Source organism: Rhinoderma darwinii, chromosome 5, assembly GCF_050947455.1.
Source record: "Rhinoderma darwinii isolate aRhiDar2 chromosome 5, aRhiDar2.hap1, whole genome shotgun sequence".
NCBI classification, from domain to species: Eukaryota; Metazoa; Chordata; class Amphibia; order Anura; family Rhinodermatidae; genus Rhinoderma; species Rhinoderma darwinii.
Window position 1 is genome coordinate 163,956,172 of NC_134691.1, and position 21,700 is coordinate 163,977,871.

Consider the following 21,700-nt stretch of genomic DNA (forward strand, 5'->3'; position numbering starts at 1 on the left):
CGATTATAAAAGGTCTCTAGGGGGTTTATTTCTAATTTTCACACTGGGACACACTAAATTACAGCTGCTCTCTCTGATCTCCTCACAACTGTGACATGAATGAGGAGATCGGAGCTGGGAAAGGTGGTTTTTTCACATTTTTGCTGTGATTGGTCAGTCTGGATTGACTGACCAATCACAGCCATCTCCGGGCGGGTACAGCTGCGATCGGTCCCGTCACTAACATATGTGACTATCAGCTGTCTATGACAGCTGAAGTCACTGCTCTGTCACAGCGTGTTTACATGCTGTGACAGTTTAACTGCAGGACGAGAATGCTCGTCCTAATGCAGCAAGAGGTTAAAGGGGTTGTCCAGTCCTAAGAAACGGATGGCCTATCCTCAGAATAGGCCATTAATATGAAGGCGAAGCAGCACTACGGCCCCGTACGAGTGTTGCGGCCCCTTCAAAACAGCTGATCCGGAGGATAGGCCATCCATATCTTAGGACTGGACAACCCCTTTAAAGGCTATGGAAACCTTAGACATGGAAATCATTGTTTTTTTTCTTTATATGTAAGTAGTTATTTGGCGTTAAAAGTTGCACTAAAATTCAGGTTGCAATCTTCTTTCCTTCTATTATTCTCAGACCTCCTGATAATCAGTTTGCAAGCTGCTCTAGCTTCTGACTTTTCTCCTGTGGACATGTCCCCCTCAAGTAGTACATGCTGGATGTGAGGTCTGTGTGTTCAGGATGTTGCTCTCTTCACTAGCTCTCATATATCAGCACAGATGTTTCTCTACACTAGCCTGTGTGGTTCACCCTCTGCTCTCCTCCCTATTTAAACTCTGATACCAGCAGCCTGTGTGATGTGCCCTCCCAGTAATACATGCTGGATGTGAGGTCTTTGAATATAGGATGCTGCTGCCTTCATTAGCTCTCATGTATGAGCACAGTAAACTCCTTCCTCCGCAGCCATTTATCGGATTTTCCCTTTTGTTTTTCCCTCCCCATCTTCCAAAAGCCATACACTTTTTTATTTTTCTATCAATATTGCAGTACGAGAGCTTGTCTTTTGCTTGACAAGTTGTAGATTTTCAGAGCACCATTTTTTGCACCATATAATGTCGTAGGAAACGAGAAAAAAATATATATGTGGGGTGGAATAGGAAAGAAAGTGATTCCTCAAACTTTTGGGTGTTTTTATTTTTACGGCATTCACCTTGCGGTAAAAACTGTATGTTAACTTTATTCTGCGGGTCAATACGATTACAGCAATAACACATTTATAGTTTTCTTTATGTTTTACTACTTCTACAAACTGAACAAAAAACGGATTGTTAAAAATGAAATTTTACTTTTGTCACCATATTCGGAGATCCATAACTTAAATTTGTCCGCCAATTTAGCGGTATGAGGGCTTATTTTTAGCGGGGTGAGATGTAGTTTATATTGATACCATTTTGGCTTTTGATACCATTGATTTAATTTTTTGTGGGAGATGAAGTGACTAAAAAACAACAATTCTGATGTTTTTATGGCGTTCATCGTGCGGCCTAAATAATGATATATTGTAATAGTTCAGACATTTATGGACGCGTCGATACCAGTTATGTTAGCTTTTTATTTTTTTACATTGTGCTCAAGGAAAAATGTGAAAAAGGGGGTTTTTGGAAATTAATTTTTTTAATTTTTTATTTATTAAAAACGTTTTTGTTTTTTTACTTGTCCCCTTAGGGGACTTTAACCATGTATTGCAGTATATCGTGATTCGGACAGTCTCCTATGAAGCCCTGCCATAGGAGTACAAACATGGCGGACCTGGGGGCCTACATCATGCCCACAGGCTGCCAGGCCAACCAACGGCACCCCCCGATCTCGCCGCGGGGGGTTGGAACGTTCATGCTTTTAGTCATTTAAATGCTGCGGTCGCTATTGATCCTGCTCGTTTCCCGGAAGCGTCGGCTTAGTTAACACAGCCGACACTCGCTCTATGCGCCGTATATATAAAAAAAAAAGCCTGAAAAAAAAAAAAAAATAGGCATTAAAAAACTGCCACGAAAAACAGCAGATCTCGGAAAGGGGTTCAATTGCAATATATTCGTTTCTGAATTGCATAGGTTTACTGGAGATCAGGAACACATTTCTTGAATTAGACACGATCTTTTACGTTTTGGACAACCATCTTCTAATGTTTGTTCAGCCTAACCACGTAGCATCCAGTTACCTGAACTTTGGCCTCACACACACGGCTGTATTACAGCTTCGTTTTCTACAGAGCTGTACTAAGGCTCCCAAAAAGGTGCACTGGCCCTCTACTGTACTATACATTTCCAACTTACGCTTTCTTTAAAAAAATTGTGTCATGTTTATATATAGATATATATATGCATTGCTCCGCACGTAGGGCACCCGAAGGAGACTGTACAATAGCACACCATACTAGGAAGTCCCAATCTTGATCACAGATGCACAGAAAATTTAGTAAATTAAAAAATATACAAACAGGGGTTGCATGGCTTGGTGGGCATACTTTCTACTATAATGCAAGATATAGAGTGACCATTTAATTTAGAATCAAGTTTAATTTACTGCACATACCCCGCTCTGGTTGTTTCAGTTTTACCCAGTCCCTTTAGTAACACAACATCGAAATGTTAAAAACGGAGATTGGGTTGGAATTTTCAGCAATCTAACTTACCTGTTGACCCAGCTGGTGATATAAATTGATCCACTTTGAAACTGCAATGTGTTCAGGATGGTCCTGGACCTTGTTGCATAGGGTGTCGTTTCTTATCAGTAACTCCGAGTGTGGCTGAGGTCTGTTCCCAAAACGTATTTTGTCCACAAAGTGAGCCAGCAGGTAAGTAATTTAGAGAACTGGGGAAGGGGATTCAAACACACTCTGACAGCTGAATTTCAACAATACATAGTAACTTCTTAGGGGATGACCACATATAGCAGAGTATTTCCACCCCAGATTTTGCCACATCATGCCCTGAATTCTGCACAGATTTTTTTTGCTGCTGCATGTGGGTGGGGTTTTCGAACACCCCATCCACATAAATTGTATTGTAAATTTTTGCAGATTTTGGTGCTGAATCCACTCCGAAAATCTTTGAAAAATCCGCAAATGTCTGAATTAATTGTCCATCTTTTATCATCATGTCAATGATCGTAAGGTGAAGTAAAACCATAATAAAACAGTCAGTAACAGGTTTTTTTTTTGTTTTATATTGAATTGTCTTTCGAAGAGGACATTAAATTAGTATTTACATTTTTTGTTCCCATTAAAATCTAAGACTCATCAAGCTTCTAATCTACAATGACACAGTGGTATCACTCCATTTCTAAATAATGAAATAAAGAAATGTTAACTAAAAAACACATGAGAAGAAATTGTAGAAAAGCCTCAGCGATGTGTGAGTTTTTATGTATATTCTTCTACCATGGTCTCATTGAGAACGAATCCAAAAAAGGCACAGGGTAACGCTGGCTTTTCTCTTATTCATTTACAAATACAATAAACTGATCGGTATAACCATAATTTAAATACAGATCAATCTCTCACTTTATTACTTTATGACAATGAGTTTAATTTACATTATTTAAGTACCATTGCAATGTGTGCAGTATATAACAGAACTGTCAATATTCCTTTCAGAAAAAAATACTTTTTCACTTTATATATATATATTTTTTTTCTTATGTATAAAAAAAAAATAGACAAAACACAGAACGAAGACATGGTATAGGCTAAAGATCCTGCTTAAACTTCATCTACAGTAGTAACTCCCAAATCAACGGACATGCGGATATACTAATGAAGTGCAAATATCTTTGGAGTTTTCAATAAAATATATTACAAGAACGTAAGATAGGAGAAAAAATAAAAATAAAAAAAGGCAAGTACTTCAAGTACGAGGAGCAAGTGGTCCATCTTTAGTGTTTTATTGGCTAGCTGGAAGCCATTTACTTCTTCCGCTGAAAAACGTTTGCCAACATTGCACCGGATGTGGTCAGCTGGCCCATTTTGTTCAAAAACTTGGTTTTTGTATCTTCGCTCACAAGGCTTGCAGCAATCGACATAGAACTAAAATAAAGAATTACACAAGAGACAAGACAAAATAAAATGTAGCGCCACAACCAGAACTGAAAATGATACATTTTATTTAAAACAATTTGTAGACAAGGCCTAACAAATTCTGGGGAAATGTAGCATTATGGACTCTACAGACTTGTCAAACGAGGTCCCAAACTCATGTGACTTGCACATGAATTCTTCATATTTTCAACGCTGCCTCAAACTGATACTGTACATTTGAGATTCTTAAAATGAAGCTCTAGGTTTGTTATCCCATTATGCAGATGGCCATCACAACAGCCCCTCTGCTGTCTAAATTGACAGAATACAGATGTCCAAACAGCAGCTGCCAGTGCCGTAAGAGCAGCCATGATAAATCTAATTTCAAGGGAACTGCTCTCCACTGGCACTAAAGAGCTGAGCACAAGACATTGATCAGAGAATAATCTAATTTAGAAAGAAACCTCTGGCAGATATAAGTATTGCACATAAAGCTGTAGAAAAACTCACTTCTAACCCTTCTTTTCGGTTCCTGACTTGGACAGGGACCAAACGTTCCAGGTTGGAGCACGAGCACACGACGGCATGGAAAACAGATTGGCCGGAAAAAGACAGGCTGAGAGCATTCTGGAATGAGAGCAAGAAAAGCGGAGAGTAGAGAGAAAGACGTAAAGTGCAATGCAGTAAGGGCAACAAGGAAATGGAGAATACTTTGGGAGAAGACAGAATGACAGCACTAAAATAGATTTGAAGAATGTTCTCAGCCAGCTTTTAACTCTCCAATACGGTCTTGACATGCTCCATCAGCAATCTGGAACGCTTGGATTTAGTAATATGATCACACAATACTTTAGCTTAAAAGACAAACTGAAATCAGATTTTTTTTTTTACTTGATTGTAAATAAAATTACTTGGAAGATGGCTCCAGCATATAATTCCCAAAAACGTTCTACCCTAAAAATATGTTTAAAGGATATATCATTGTGTCCCAGATTCTCAACTAAAGCTCATTCAAGTGAATGCAGAAAACATTTGCCATATTCAGGTGTATTTAAAAAATGTGATGGCCACCTGAAGGTACTGCTCAAGGCTACAAGTTGAAATTATTCTATGCATAACTTAACCTCTCTCCTAACATATATTGTACCCCTCTCGCCAAATTAAATGTAATATCTAGAACAACGTTCTTAAAGGAACTAAAATTATAAACTATATTAAAAGACTTTCGAGCTTTAGACAAAGGGCGCGTGTTACAGTTCTGTATAATATCCGATTTGTATGGAGCCATTATAGGTTTATTGGGTCAAAATGCACCTCTGTACGCCTCCGATCTTATTAAAAAAAAAACAAAAAAAAAAACAGTCCCCATCAGATGCCATATTACGGAGGTAGTCTCCCCTAGAAGTATTGCTTATTTCCATAATGCAGTGGTGTACGGAGGCACCATACAGCTGCACACAGAGTGCCCACAGCTTTGTAGTATGGTGCCGTTTCTGGATTCATTAGAAGACACCGCTCTGATACACATACTATAACCAGCCCTGCACCTGTGTCTCCATCACACGGCCTTGAACCAAATTTTATCCACTGAAAATGAATGTTCCTGCTGAGTAACAACAAGCAGAAATGTTGAAATCGGTGAGGAATTAATACAGAAACTATATTGGAAAATTGTATTACTTAACTATACAAAAAATAACATTACTTTGATAAAACCAGACAACCCCTTTAATTCAGAACTATTTGATACTATGGCATCTTACAAGACTGAGCAGAAATTACAAATAAAAGGTCATCTCTACATTCAAATAAAAACTAGGCAAAATTTCTCCTTGTAGGAGAATTTCTGCTTGCAGAAATAAATTAAATAAACATGATGTCCATGTGCATAGACCAAACATATAATCACGTATCCTAATAGAATTGTGTCAATTTTTTTATTTTACTCTGGGTTGTACATTGTAATTTAGAACTTAATTAATATATTTGATTAAAGTTTATATTTTATTATGAGCTTTTTTTTCTCCTCTGTGGGGGAGGTTGGTAATGGATAAAACACTAGCACTCAGAGTGGCACAGTTGAATATGTTTTACATGGTTTAATATTTTTAAAGAAAATTATATATATATATATATATATATATATATATATATATATATTTTATTTATTTTTTTCCTCATGAGCTTAGTTAAGCAAGTTGAGTAATCAAAGATAACCATGCAAGAAGCCACAGTGACCATCTAATGTTTGACTTTAGTTTGAGTGCCATAATTCTCAGGAGTACAGCTTCAGGGTGCCTATATTTGGGAACCATTCAGGCTCCAATATAGGGAAAATTTAAGAAAAGGCTATGCGAGCATATATTTACACAATACTATACTTAAATACTTTTGCAAACCTTAGACCTCAGTAAGAAACCATTTCAAATGAAATCTGGAAGGAAAAAGTAAAAAGAGGAACCTACAGGGCGGGAAGCAACATGGAACCATAAGGGAACTTCCCTTTTCAGGACGACTAATTCTTATGTTCTCTGCAGTAATGCGCACATCACAAAATGGTCAACTTACATCTAATTATGCGGTAAATCTCAGCTATTATATCTACATCCACTCCTTTTTATACCACTATATATAACACAAAGACATAAAATAAAGTCTGCCTATTCAAGAAACTACACAAAAAAAAAATACAATAACGTGCATTACATGTATCGTAAGCATGCGGTGTCTGTAGTCACATCACAGCTGATGAAACCAGAGGTGAATACTCTTGGGCTCGAGTCACCAATCCCACACTATCATTTCTGGGGTTCCTATGATGTCCCTATATTAGCAGATATACAATATATTTAGTATGTAAACATGAATTTTTGGAGTCCTCATACAATAGCACTCAGACCAGCTGGGCTTCATGAACAATGGCAAAGTGATTCTTATTGTTTCTACTAAAGTAGAGCACGATTTACTAACAAAAATAAGTAAAAGAATGCACTGTTTAACTGTATAAAAGGGAAGGAAATGACTATTTTTAACTAAAAAGTTTAAAAGTGGTTTATTACTTGAAACAAAAGCTTCATTACTAACAAATATTAAAGATCAGTAAAATAGTTGACCTTGATCTCTACTAATCTGCAGAATATTCCTGAGAACTAAGGCAGTTGGGTTTATTCCAGGATATCTTAGGTTTTATAATCTGTTGTGTTAAAGAGGCTCTGTCACCAGATTTTGCAGCCCCTATCTGCTATTGCAGCAGATCGGCGCTGCAATGTAGATTACAGTAACGTTTTTATTTTTAAAAAACGAGCATTTTTGGCCAAGTTATGACCATTTTCGTATTTATGCAAATGAGGCTTGCAAAAGTACAACTGGGCGTGTTGAAAAGTAAAAGTACAACTGGGCGTGTATTATGTGCGTACATCGGGGCGTTTTTACTACTTTTACTAGCTGGGCGTTGTGTATAGAAGTATCATCCACTTCTCTTCACAACGCCCAGCTTCTGGCAGTGCAGACACAGCCGTGTTCTCCAGAGATCACGCTGTGACGTCACTCGCAGGTCCTGCATCGTGTCGGCACCAGAGGCTACAGATGATTCTGCAGCAGCATCGGCGTTTGCAGGTAAGTCGATGTAGCTACTTACCTGCAAATGCTGATGCTGCTGCAGAATCAACTGTAGCCTCTGGTGCCGAAACGATGCAGGACCTGTGAGTGACGTCACAGATCTGCACTGCCAGAAGCTGGGCGTTCTGAAGAGAAGTGGATGATACTTCTCATCAGAACGGCCAGCTAGTAAAAGTAGTAAACACGCCCCGATGTACGCACATAATACACGCCCAGTTGTACTTTTACTTTTCAACACGCCCAGTTGTACTTTTGCAAGCCTCATTTGCATAAATACGAAAATGGTCATAACTTGGCCAAAAATGCTCGTTTTTTAAAAATAAAAACGTTACTGTAATCTACATTGCAGCGCCTATCTGCTGCAATAGCAGATAGGGGCTGCAAAATCTGGTGACAGAGCCTCTTTAAAACACTAGCGAATAGTCTGCCGCTGATAACGAATAGAAAACCAGTCGGTGGATAATTAGTTATGACTTTTATTGGAAATGTATTTAGTTCTGGGAAAAAAAGGATAGAGGAGTCAAGGAGAGCAGCCGCAAAAGTAATGCCACTTGGCCAACAATATACCCAAAGTTATTCCACAAATATACACTACCAAAATTATGAACAGCCTCCTATCTAATGTTGAGCAACTCACTCCATCCTCTCCATTTACAGATCTGAAATAAGCCACAGAGCAGTAGATTCCTTCCAGCCACTTATAAAAACCTACAATTTCCAAATACCTTCATGTGTGTACCTGTGAAAAGCAAATTATTATTATTAATAATAATAATAATAATAATAATAATAATAAGAGGTTGTCCCGGTGATCAGCACAACCGGCTTTTCCAATCCCCAATGACATGGGGAATGTCCCTGAGCCTACACGTTTCCCCTACAGGAGAACTGATTAATGTATAACTGATGGGGGCCCCTCCACTGAAAGCCCCACTGTTCACTAGAACGAAGGTTACATAGTACGGTTGAAAAAAAGAGATATGTCCATCAAGTTCAACCAAGGGATGGGAGAAAGGGAAAGGGTGGGAGGAATTATAGAACTCTGTTTTACCCCTATTAATTCAGAGGAAGTTTTAATCTGACTGGATCAATATTCAAACAAGTCGTCTATAAATTGACATATTAGCTGATATTTTTTTAATTCTAGGAAATCTTCTAAGCCTTTTTTTTAAAGCCATCTACTGTCCCTGCTGTGACCAGCTCCTGCGGTAGACTATTCCATAAATTCACCGTTCCCACAGTAAAGAAGACTTGTCGCCTCTGCAGATTAAACGTTTTTTTCTCCAGTCGGAGGGAGTGCCCCCTTGTCTTTTGAAGTTTTCACTATATTTCTTATATGGGCCATTCATATATTTATATAAGTTAATCATGTCCCCCCTTAATTGTCTCTTTTCAAGGCTAAATAGGGTTTAATTCTTTTAATCTTTCCTCATAACTTAGATTCTCCATGCCCCTTATTAGTTTAGTTGCTGAAACATTTAGAATCGAACACGAGTCTTTGTCAAGCAAAGAATGCTTTACAAAGACTCCCGTGCGAGTCTAAACGTTGCATGCTGAATTGGGATGTGTTAATAAACACTTGCACTTTTTTTGCCATTTGGATGCGGTCATGAAGTTTTACAGCATGTGATAGTCTTTAGTGGAATTTTTGGACATTTGGAATTGTGCATCCTCACGAACTGAAATTTAATTGGGTGAATGCTATGGGCATCTTTATCTTTTCAGAACAAACTGTCATATGTGTATACATGAGGAATAACAATTTCTGGCCGTTATATAACTATTCTGCATTTATTTTAGCAGTTCTCCCCTCTGCAGTCTCTCTTTCTAATTCTCTGTTTTCTCTGAGCTAGTGGGGGGAGTGTAACTGCTATCATGTCTTCTATACATTGCACACAGAGAAGGGGGAATCCTGCTCTCCGATCTCAATCACATTTTCAAAGAAGCTTCTGCAGCATGGAGTAGATTACACAGCAGTACTAAGCAGTGTAGCGGAGTGCATCTTACTGGGGTAAGATATAACACTTACCAGGAAGTTGCAGCATGTCTGTGTGCGTCTCATGCACTCTACTTCTGCTCCCCCTCCCCTCTCCATAGACTTGTATGGGCAGCATGTCTGTGTCTCCTCTCTCTGGCCCTACTCCCCTTCCTCTTCATAGACTTCTATTGGCAGGTAGTGAAGAGACACTCCCTCACATCCTGCAGTCCATCTCCTCTGTTCTGTATCTAGGGAAGTTGTTTGCTTAAAAAACAAGGGGTGGACAGCAGATTGCAGGAAGGGAGACACCTAGTGGCGGTAACTTCACACAAAATTTAGATGGATGAAACCTACATTTTAATAGACCGTAAATTACAAAGTTGTTCTATATCAGGTATACTATTAGATTAGCATAAATTGGTTGGAAAGTTAGTGTTCATTTAAGCTTAAGACCATAATCAGAACCATAATGCTGCAAAAACTTTTTATGGCTGAAGTTTCTCAGTTTTATTTTAATGGGATCTGAAACAAGTCCTGTTAAAGGTTTATTTTTTTTCTTATCGTTTTGATGCAGCACTTAGTTTTACATAATTAGAATGGGAGGGGGGTTACTAAGGCAATATGTGTTAAAAAGGAAAAAAAAAATCACTCTTGCTGTTTCTTAATTGGCTGGAATACTTTTTAATGTCAACCAAGTGTATTTTTTTTACATTTAATTTTCTTCCTCTTAAGTTAACATATAAATTAATGTGTAATGACTTTCTGTTCTTTACTTGCTAGTATTTGGTAACGAAAATGTGAGTAATAGAAAAACCTTCACAAATTATAGAAAAATATACGGTCATTTATATCTAACGTAAATGAAAGTTGTATGAATAAAATTTACTGTAATGAAGTCTTTAAAGGAACAGTGTCATCACAAATAATTTTTTTATATGTTAAAGATGTTAGTGCTTTAATAAAAACGTTTATTTTCATTTGTGTGTTTGTGTTTTACTGTTTCTTATTTTTACACTTTTTCTTCCCTATGGGGGCTGCCATTTTTTGTTCCATTTCTGTGTGTGTCGATTAACGACACACACAGACATGGAATACGGCAGCCACAGTCCCATAGGGACTGCGAACGGCTCCCGTCCCATTGACTGCCGTGTACGGCGTCTGTGTGGGAACTGCGCATGCGCCGCTCCCACACAGTCCTATTCGAAATTGGCGCCGTCCGGAGCCATTTTCCTGTGGACCGGAAGTCGCGGCCGGACAGTAATATTACTACTTCCGGTCGCGGCTTCCGGACTTGTGCACATGGAACAGCGGCAGCAAAGGGAGCGGACGGGCCGGAGGGAGCCGCGGCGGCAGGAGCAGGTAAGAGATTTCAATGTATGTTAGTGTTTGTGTGTGTTTACTACTGTATGTAAACCTACTACACTGTGGGTTACCTCAAAAAATGGCGACACACAGTGTAGGAGGTTAAACCTTTCAAACCCCTCGTTTATCCCGGCACTAGCCAGGATAAAGGAGGGGGGGATGCTGAGAGCTCACTAGAGCGAGGGCTTTTAACCCAATGTTGCAATGCTGCAATTTTGGGAACTAGCTCCATCTAGTGACCAAAAATGGGTAGTATTATAAATTAGAAAAAATTTATAATATTTCCTGACTCGCGAAAAAAATAAAAAAAATTTGAACAATGTTTAATCACCCACACACTAAATGTTTAATTTTTTAAAAAAAAACATGTTTTTCTGGCAACACATTCCCTTTAAGCTCTTTGTTAGAGTTAGGGCTACAAATGAATAATATAATAAAATAGAATTTACTATTAAAAATAAAACGACATGGGCACCTACCCTTGAGGTTCCTGAACAGTCTTGTTCTCCACCTTCTGCTCACATTCTTTTATCATAGAGCTTAAAATAACCTGAAAAAAAAAAAAGAAGACAGACGACTCAAAGATTAGAGCATTGCTGTACACATTACATTTTCTCTTTGTCTAAAAGAAAAACAAGCTGTATGGTGCTAAGCACAAGACAACTGTTAAGAGGATCATTGTTTAACCTGTTGGAAAACGTATCCATAAACATGGATAAGGCAAGCTTTTAGATACTGCAAAACAGTTAATGACCTTTTTATACCGGCCGACACTCGGCCGGTGCAGCGAGTGCTGATCAACGAGACATCGTTCATCGGCGCTCGCTGGTTCCTATCACACGGAGCTATGGATGGGGACGAGCGGTCGTTACTCAGATTGCTCGACCCCATACATTATCATCATGTTGGCAGCGCGTCTCCCTGTTTACACACCAAGATGCGCTGCTGACAATGATAATCTTTAACTTTTTTTTTAAAAACGATACGACCAGCAGATGATTGAGCGTTTGCTCGTTCATCTGCTAATCGTCGCCATTTTTACACAGGGTAATTATCGGCAAAGAGCATTATATTAACGCTCGTCTGCCCGATAATCGTCCTGTCTAAATGCCCCTTTAGTAGAAAAGCCTAGAAACACATGCAAAGCCTATAAACATTAGAAAATGAACTTTAAACCAATATGGATGTTAGGGCCCTTTTACACGGGTTAATTATCGAGCAAATGATCATTCACAGAAGGCTCGTTCCCAATCATTACCCTGTGTAAACAGGGCAACGATCGGCCGATGAACGAGCAAAAGCTTGTTCATCGTCTGATCGTATATGCAGCAGAAAATATCTTTGTCGGCAGCACAGCTTCCTGCGTAAACAGGGAGATGCGCTGCCGACATGATAGAAATGTATGGGGATGAGCAATCGCAGTAAGGAGTGCTCGTCCCCATACATTTCTGATAATAGATGCTTGTAAAAACGAGCGCCGATCAACGAGTAGTCTCGTTGATCGGCGCTCGTTGTTACGGCCAAAATGGGTCAGTGTAGAAGGACCCTTTGAATCGACAGAATGACTGCCTTACCAGGATTTCTCCTCAATGCTGTATTATAAGTGTGCAATAGCCCCACCATAATATCTAATTAATGCTGCACCATAAGGGTACATTCACATGTACCAGATTTGCGGTTGAAACTTTTTGCAGCAAATCTGGGTGGACTTGGTGCACATTTGCCGTTGTGGAACAGTTAAAATAAAAAAATGTTTACTCACCTTCCAATCTTCTGCCGCTCCTATGGTAACACTAACCTGGTCCCCTGCTGGTCTTGACACTTCATTGCTGGAGGCCAGGATGCAATCATTTGACCACTGCAGCAGTCAAGTGTCTACACGACCTCTTTACTGGAGGCTAGGATACAGAGACCATCGAGGTACCAGGTTAGGGTTACCATAGGAGTGGCAGAAGTATGGCAAGGACAGTGTAGTGTTTTGTTTTTTTTTGTTTTAAATTGTCTGGACCTGTAGATTTTGCTGCAGGTCTTCTGGTAATCTGCAGCAAAATTCCGTAAAAATTTGAAGTGGTTGCAGATTTTGACCTACCCATTAAATTCAATGAGGAAAGTCTGCAACACAAATGGACATGCTGTGGATTTAAAAATCTGCACTGCAGGTCAAGATCTGAAAACGCTCGTTCATCTGCTGATCGTATAGTTTTAAAACGGTAAAATATTATCGTTGCTGGCAGCACATCTCCCTGTGTAAACAGGTAGACGTGCTGCCGACATAATAATGTATGGGGACGAGCGATCGGAGTAACAATTGTAAGCGCTCGTACTCATATGTAGCTCCTTGCAATAGGAGCAAACAAGCGCCGATCAATGAGTTGTCTCGTTGATCGGCGCTCGTTTACACGGCCCAGGACGGCCGTATAAGAGGACCTTAAAGGGGTTTTCCCATGAGAAATTTATGACATATTCACAGGATATGTCATAAATGTCCGATATATGCGGGTCCCACCTCTGAGACCCGCACCTATTTCTAGAATTGGGCCCCCTAAACCCCATTTTAGCTTTGTCTGATCTCGCTGACTCCCAGCCACTTCCTGGTTATATGGTTGGGAGTTCCGAAAACAGCATAGCTCGCTGAGCTACGCAGTTTCTATAACTTCCATAGTAGTGAATGGCAGTTACGGAAGCAGCGTAGGATGCGATCTATGCGGTTTCCGTAACTACCATATAGTTCTATGGGACTTGCGTAAACAATGTAGAGAAAAGGCAGACGGCCATCTGTTAGGTGCGGACCTATTAAGTATGGAAAGTATAGATGATAGGGGCATAACATTTTGAGGGAGACCGGAACAGGAGAAGTAATATCCCCAGACTGTAATGAATTCAACATATTTCTAAACGAAATGCAGGGTAGGTCAGCACCAGGTAGTAAACAATTGGACGCAGATTTGCAAATGGTGGATGGTCCTCAAATCCTCTAGTATGTTACGTAAAAGAATATACAAAGACGTTAGCGTCCTCTATAAATTATATTTTATAGATCTCCCATCAGTATACAAGATACAGGCAAAGAATCAACATTTCAAACCTACACATGGCTGTGTCTTTTTTAAACTCAAGCCTGAGAAAGACCGAACCACATGGATGGTCGAAACGTTTCTTCTTTTCCTGTATCCTGTATACTGATGCGAGGTCAATAAAAGATAGTTTATAGAGGACGCTATCGCCTTTGGATGTCCTTGATATCCACTTTGATATACACTATATAATGGTGATATACAAGTGTAATCATATACATTCTGATTGGAATTACTTGGATTGATAAAGTTCAATAAGAGATAGACCATATAAACATCAGGGAGCAATAAATTACACACATAGTAGCTCAGCCTTTTACTTCAGTGTTTGACTGAATATATATTGGGTTAAAAGGGTTATAAATGGTCTATTAATTCACACTAACTATGTTATTAGACAAACATTACAAAGTAAATATAAACTATAACAAGTGTCACGTAGATCTATTCAGGAAGTTGTAGTAATATCTAATACTTGAATTATGTATAAAACAAAGAAAGAAAAAAAAAGCGCATTACACATGTTATACATGATAGAAGACTCCTAAAGTCTCCAAAAGAACCATTTGGTAATCCCAACATTTTAAACTACTAATCTCAATATGTAGAAAATAGGGGAATAATCACCTGAATGAAAATATGATGCATCTTTAGACAAGTCAAGTTTGCTTACCTCATGTTCAGGGGAAAGATGTTCCATGTCAACACGCAGACACCTGAGACCCGGTAGAAAGTGATTTACCATCAGCTCTTCTGATATGACTGACATATGCAAGGTTAAGGTGGTCTACACATATTGTTCTGCAGTCACTTAAATATATAATCATCTATTAACCCTTTAAAAGGTTATCCAAGAAACAGATGTGAGAGATAGCTGCTATGGCAAACACATTTTTTTCCTCCCATATGGACAAATGTAGTCGAATTCCATCAGTGTGAGCAATCTGTATCCCTGGAGAAGTCTTGCATTCGCCACTAGTTCTTTCCACAATAGCTTTAAATTTTTTACAAGGTTCATACCTAAATCATCATGTTCCATAATGTAGGAGCTGTCCTCACATGATCCTAGTCATTCTTGGACTTCTTTTTCCATTTGTCTTTATCCAGAAGATATATAATCTGTACCTGTATGACACGACTAGTTGGAACAGCAAAGCCAGTATACCCATCACATTAATGTGAAACGTTTTTATTCTCAAAATCTAGAAGGAACCACCATACAGAAATAGAACAGACAACCAGAGTATATCATTTTACTTTGAACGGTTACATATTCCCAATCCAGGTGTTCATCGACTTTTGTCAATAATCTCATTAGTTCTTACAATTTTTTGTCCCTACTTCCTATACATACCACACACTAAAATGGACCGTACATGGCACAATATTTTGGGGATTGGGTCAAGAACTGGGCACGAGTTTTTGAGCTCTTCCTATGACCAACAGGGGATTAGATCACAAATATTCTCGTGAATATCATTCACAAAATCTCTTGTTAATTTGTATGCCGTAGGCCTTATTCACATGAACGCGTTAAACGTCCGTGTGACGGCCGTTGAAACAATGTCACACGGACCTATATAATTCAACGTGGCTGTTCATACGGCCGTTGTTTCAATGGACCGTGTGAAGGGTCCGTGAAAATATTAGAACATGTCCTATTTTTTCACGCTTCACGCATCCCTCCATAGTCTGTAGTCTATGGGGGATGCGTGATATCGCATCCCGCAGCACAGAGTACGGATGCATCACGTCCGAGATGTGTAACGCCCGTATGAATCTAGCCAACATGATCGGCATATGCGCAAATAAATTGACTTTAAAACCAGGTTAACAATTGACCAGATTAATTTTTGAATGGCAAATTAAAGTTATGTGAGAAAAGTTACAAATGTTAGAGGCTGGAGTCAAGATCACTCACAGGTAAATAAATCCCATTACAGGTAGAGTGCTAAAAAAATTAATTAAAACCCATCTCTATGTCGGTTAGCTGTCTGGAGCCGTAACGTCAGTTTCTCAGGCCCTTAAAGGGGAATCACTCCTTTGGCGTTTGTGCTTTATGATTTTCCTGTGTCTGACACAGCTTTTGTCTCGCGCTTGATCTCATTCATCCATTTGCCGACCTCTGGCCTGAACCGGACCTAGTCTCCTGATACGGATTACTGTACTGAAGGATGCCTACCTGTTAATAACCTGGATCTATTTGACCACGAGACATTTCATACACGCCATCTGACGCCTGACCATCTATTGGGGACTAACCTGGGAAGTCTCAACCTGGAAATCCTACTGTCAAATCCATAACTCATTGTGAGGGTCAAGGGTGAAGAACTAGGGATTTCTTTTCTCTATACCCAAAGTTAACCTGCGCCAATTCATTAACGGTCTCAGTCATTCATTGTTCCTGCCAGCTTTCAAACGTCTCCAGCACGTCGCTAATCTACTTCACCATTCCTGAGATATCCCGCTACGCCGTGTGACTCTACTTCATGGTCTTCCAGACGTCATCCAAGTTCTGACTATGGTAGCCAGGGAACAGCATCCAGCTATGCCCTTGGGCTTTTAGTTTAATATGGAGCGTTACAATTTCACTAGAAATGAGGACGCCAAGCTAATTTATCATAAAGATCTAACAACCAACAAAACTTTTGCAGAATAATTGATATAATGAAATAATAAAATAAACTGTTGATGCAAGATAACAAAAGGGGAAGGTGTTGGGAAGGAAGCAGTTATTGATTGACACATCAGTGGAACTTCTCGTTTATAGGCACAAAGCCTGCAATTTATAAGAGAGCTATCATCAAAAATCTGGCATAACTCACTGAGCTAATTTTAAATTGAGTATTCAGGAAGTTTTGTGGCGGCAACACTTCTAAAATACAGAACGTAAGTTTCCTGTAGCACGAGACAGAATGTTAACACGTTTGCTTGGAGTAAAGCATTAGCCGAGTCCTAGATGGCCTGAGAGAACCATGCTGCGTAGAAGCTTCCGCTCATGGTTATTATAAATTAAGACATCATAATAGAAATGCATGCGAACTAACCTAAATATAAAAACAAATGAAATCACTTTGCAATAATCTTTGCATCTCTTTTAAGGGCATTCGTAGCAAGACAAACATAGTAGCCTCAAAAAATGTCCTCTGATTGAAGAGTTAGGGTATGTGCACACGGTAGCAGGCTTTTACGTCTGAAATGACAGACTGTTTTCAGCAGAAAACAGCTGCCTCGTTTCAGACGTAAATGCTCCTCCTCACATTTTGCGAGGCTTCTCTGACAGCCGTAAATTTTGAGCTGTGCTTCATTGAGTTCAATGAAGAACGGCTCAAATTACGTCTGAAAGAAGTGTCCTGCACTTCTTTTGCCGAGGATGTATTTTTACGCGTCGTCGTTTGACAGCTGTCAAACGACGACGCGTAAATGACAGGTTGTCTGCACAGTACGTCGGCAAACCCATTCAAATGAATGGGCAGATGTTTGCCGACGTATTGTAGCCCTATTTTCAGACGTAAAACGAGGCATAAAACGCCTCGTTTACATCTGAAAATAGGTCGTGTGAACCAGGCCTTATTGTCAACTACTCTCTCTGAGCGCCAGGACAGCTCATGTTACTTTACGCTTTGTAAACTCTATGCTGCTGTAATGATCCGACACAAGTGTGCATTGGCACGTCAGGCAGGTTGAGAGTGCTCAGGGGCAACAATCAACATATGCTGGGCACAATTGAACGTTTAACCCGTTAGTGACCGCCAATACAACTTTTCACGGCGGCTACTAATGGGCTTTATTCTCAAGCATAAGCCTTTTTACGGTGCTGCCTCAGAATAAACAGAGCAGGGAGCCGTTAAATCTCCCTGCTCGAATGGGTGAGATCGATATACGTATCGATCTCACCCGTTTAACCCCTCAGATGCGGCGCTCAATAGCGAGCGCCGCATCTGAGTTGTTTTGGAGAGAGGGAGGGAGCTCCCACTCATCCCACCGGCACCCGGCCATCAGATCGCCGAGTGTCTCTGATGGCAGCCGGGGGCCCAATAAAGGCCCCCAGGTCTGCCTGTAGTGAATGCCTGCTGGGTCATGCCAGAGGCATGGCCTAGCAGATGCCTGTCCATTTTAAACGGACAGGCAGTAATACACTGCAATACAAAAGTATAAAAGCGATCGGATGAGTCGGATGGGACTAGTAAAAAAATAAAAAAAAAATTGAAAAAAAAAAGAAATAAATGAAAAACCCACTTTTCCCCCTACAAACTGCTTTACTATTAAAAAAACAAAATAAAGCAAAAAGTTACACATATTTGGTATCGCCGCGTCCGTAACGACCTCGACCATAAAGCCATTACATTATTTAACCTGCACAGTGAACGCCATAAAAAAATAAAAAAACAAAACAATGGAAAAATTGTTGTTTTCTGTGAATCCTGACTTAAATTTTTTTTTATAAAAAGTCACATCTACTCCAAAATGGTACCAATAAAAACTACAAGTTGTCCCGCAAAAAAAAAAGCCCTCATACAACTGCATCGGCGGAAAATTAAAAAAGTTATGACTCTTCAAATATGGAAAAAAAAAGTGCCTTTACTGTGTAAAAGTAGTAAAACATATAAAAACTATACAAATTTGGTATCGTTGCAATCGTAACAACCCGCTGAATAAAGTTTGTGTTATTTATACCACGCGGTAAACGGAATAGATTTAGGGCGCAAAAAAGAGTGGTGAAATTTCTGGTTTTTTTCTATTCCCCCCCAAAAAAAGTTAATCAATAAATGATATGTACCTCAAAATGCTGCTATTAAAAAATACAACTTGTCCCGCAAAAAACAAGACCTTATACAGCTACGTCGACGCAAAAATAAAAAAGTTATAGCTCTTGGAATGAGACGATGGAAAAAATATAAAATATAGCTTTGTCATTAAGGTTTAAAATAGGCTTGTCATTAAGGGGTTAACAGGCTGTTCAGTGTGCGATTGTTACGAGAATTTTATATGTAGTAAATCTCAGATTAACCCTTTACAAGCTGTTTTCTCGTCCTCTAGCAGATTATTCCCTTAGAAGCAGCGGTCTACTTCTCCCCTAACAGCTTAAGGCTTCGTTCACATCTGCGCCAGGGTCCCGTTCGGAGCGGTCCGTCGGAACGGGACCCTGAATAACAATGGTGACGGATCCGGTGCTAATGGTTTCCGTTTGTCTCAGTTGTGTAAGGTTTCCGTCGTTTTGACGGAATCAATAGCGTAGTCGACTGCTATTTGTGTCAGTCAGGGTCCCTTTCCGACGGAAAGCTCCAACGGAACGGGACCCTAGCGCAGATGTGAACGAAGCCCTACCCTTTACAAATCAACTATCTCCTCTTCATCTAGCTAGGCTGCATAATAAACAGGGAAATCTTATTACATGGCTGATAAATAACAATATTCTGTATGACGTACAGGCTTCTGGCTGGAGGTATCAAAACTGTTCGCTTGATTTGCGCCGATTTCCCTCCAATTACGATGCAATGGAGAATTCACAAGATTTCCGATTCACTTTTGGTGAATTTATGAGAAAAATAAGGGAATATATTCCCCCATTGTATTCTATGGAGCAGCAAAACAACAAAACGGCAAAACAAGCAAATTGACGCGTTCACCCTGAATCCTGACTAGATCAGAGCACAAGGCTCCACTTTACCATTTAGATGCCGTCTAGAAACTGCTCCTCCCCCACACACTTTGTATTTCCCAGAGAAGAAACGAATCACACAGATTTAGACAGCTCTCTGATGAAATGAAAGTAAAACCTGGGTCCTGTAATATGGAGGTAAATTCTCTGCTTTTTACCGGTTCAGCCAACATTTATCTAATGTGTATGGCTAGCTTTAAATGACATGGTTGAAAATATTAGCAGTTCTACAACTAATTAAAATGCTACTATAGAAATGATTATATCATAAAAAGGGAAAATAAATTATGCAATTTAATAAGAAATGTTCCAAGTTTTGAAAGGTCTGTTGCATCAGGGGTTGTTTGCTTCTAAGACCAGGGTTATTGTCGAAGGTTAGGTTTAGCTCATTGTGCTGGTTTGTAACAAGCCAGAAACATACGTCTACATCCACATAGAGAGGCTGCTACACCAAGTACTATAGATGTCAGGGACAGCACACCACATGTACAAAGTGCCACTCACTCCAAGGCATGCGCTGCATTTTATACATCAGCCCCATATCCTACCAGTCAAAGAGGTCCATGAGTGAGCACCGAAGACAAGGGAAATACTGTACATATTAGATAATTATAACCACCATATTTTTATTTTCTACCACATGCTAAAATAGGTTTGCTTAGGACAAAGCAAGTTTCACATTGAAAGCAACACAAAGACGACTTAGTAGGACTGAGATAAAAATTAAGAACTATAGTACCAACTGGAATGTTTACAAACAAAAACTATTCCACCCACCGAAGGCCAAGTGGCACAAGCAGCAAAAAGGATACAGCAGCAGGAAAGAGCACTGTAAGCTTCAAATAAATAAGTGGCGATGTCCAGTCTCTTGGAATCCACAGACTGTTGGTTATTGACAAAAGCGAGTTTGTGTAGATGTGGAAGCACAACTGGAAGTCAGAAATGGCACAGGTATAAATATTAGTTATTAAACCTTCGGTGCATTTACAATCTCACTTAGAGGGAACATGGCCCCCAAGAAACACTCCATTTAGCCAACTGTAAGATACTATATGAAAGCTGCACCTGCACCCTATAAATGTCCCCAAAATGCTGGTCAGGGTCTTAAAATAAAGTGATCCCCAACATCATAGCACCATACAGACAGAACTTTGTATTTATTATCAGTCAAGGCTGCAAAGATATGACTCATGGTGGAAAAAGCAGCAGGTAAAACAGCCTGTCCCTTTTGACTGAAGCCAGAGATTTGTAGCAGCACATTGCATGTAAGGTTTATACCATCCATTCTGGCATATTATAGAATAATCTAATATGATAATATAATAAAATCCCCTCTGCTTTGGTTATGTATAGGCTACTCATATGAAAAAGATCGGGTTTAAAAGTGCAAAAAAGGTAGCAAGTAGTAGATTTAATCTGTAAACCAGGAAACAGTGACGACAATATCTGTAGATAAGCCATGCGCAGAAATATCTGCAGACAAAAAAATACCCAACCCATATTATAAATTAATACAGTATAACCCCCAGTGGAGCACTGTAGGCCCGGAAAAAGAAACTCATTGTACTTTTTCTCTGTATAGGTCCCACATCAGGTTTTGGCTTTCAAATACTGACCTAAATACCACTGTGTAAAAGAGACCTTATAGATGGTTTAGCTCTTTCCTATAAGTAACAAGCACAGACATTCCCAATGAGATGCCGGAATATTCTTTCTGTGCACTCAAGAATGGTAATTGCCTGTCTGGATCGTGCCAAGTTGGACTGATCATCCACGTCACTCACATTCATCTCTGAACCTAGGCTCTGCATTGGGTCCAACTCTTCCAAATGTCCTGATTATTTCAATCTGCAAGGAGTGCTGATCTTGATATTGGGGGTCTTCCAGAAATGACGCCAGCTGCATTTTTACTCTCTCTAGTAACTGCAATGTAAGAATTATTA

General features: G+C 39.5%; 1 protein-coding gene across 6 annotated transcripts in view; it reads right to left on the minus strand.

Moving 5' to 3' along the window:
• Window positions 1-3,526: 3,526 nt before the first annotated feature.
• Window positions 3,527-21,700, minus strand: part of RELCH (RAB11 binding and LisH domain, coiled-coil and HEAT repeat containing) — a 139,979-nt gene continuing 121,805 nt past the window's right edge. For 5 of the 6 annotated variants that reach the window (XM_075826727.1, XM_075826726.1, XM_075826723.1 and 2 more), the window contains 5 exons: window positions 21,542-21,680; window positions 20,570-20,686; window positions 14,769-14,857; window positions 11,501-11,571; window positions 3,527-4,072 (listed from right to left, as the gene is read on the minus strand). In XM_075826727.1, the coding sequence (XP_075682842.1) occupies window positions 3,952-4,072; window positions 11,501-11,571; window positions 14,769-14,857; window positions 20,570-20,686; window positions 21,542-21,680 (537 nt within the window). In that variant the 3' untranslated portion in view covers window positions 3,527-3,951. Of the gene's footprint in view, window positions 4,073-4,573; window positions 4,691-11,500; window positions 11,572-14,768; window positions 14,858-20,569; window positions 20,687-21,541; window positions 21,681-21,700 lie in introns of all 6 variants that reach the window. The other variant, XM_075826724.1, reaches the window with a different exon arrangement.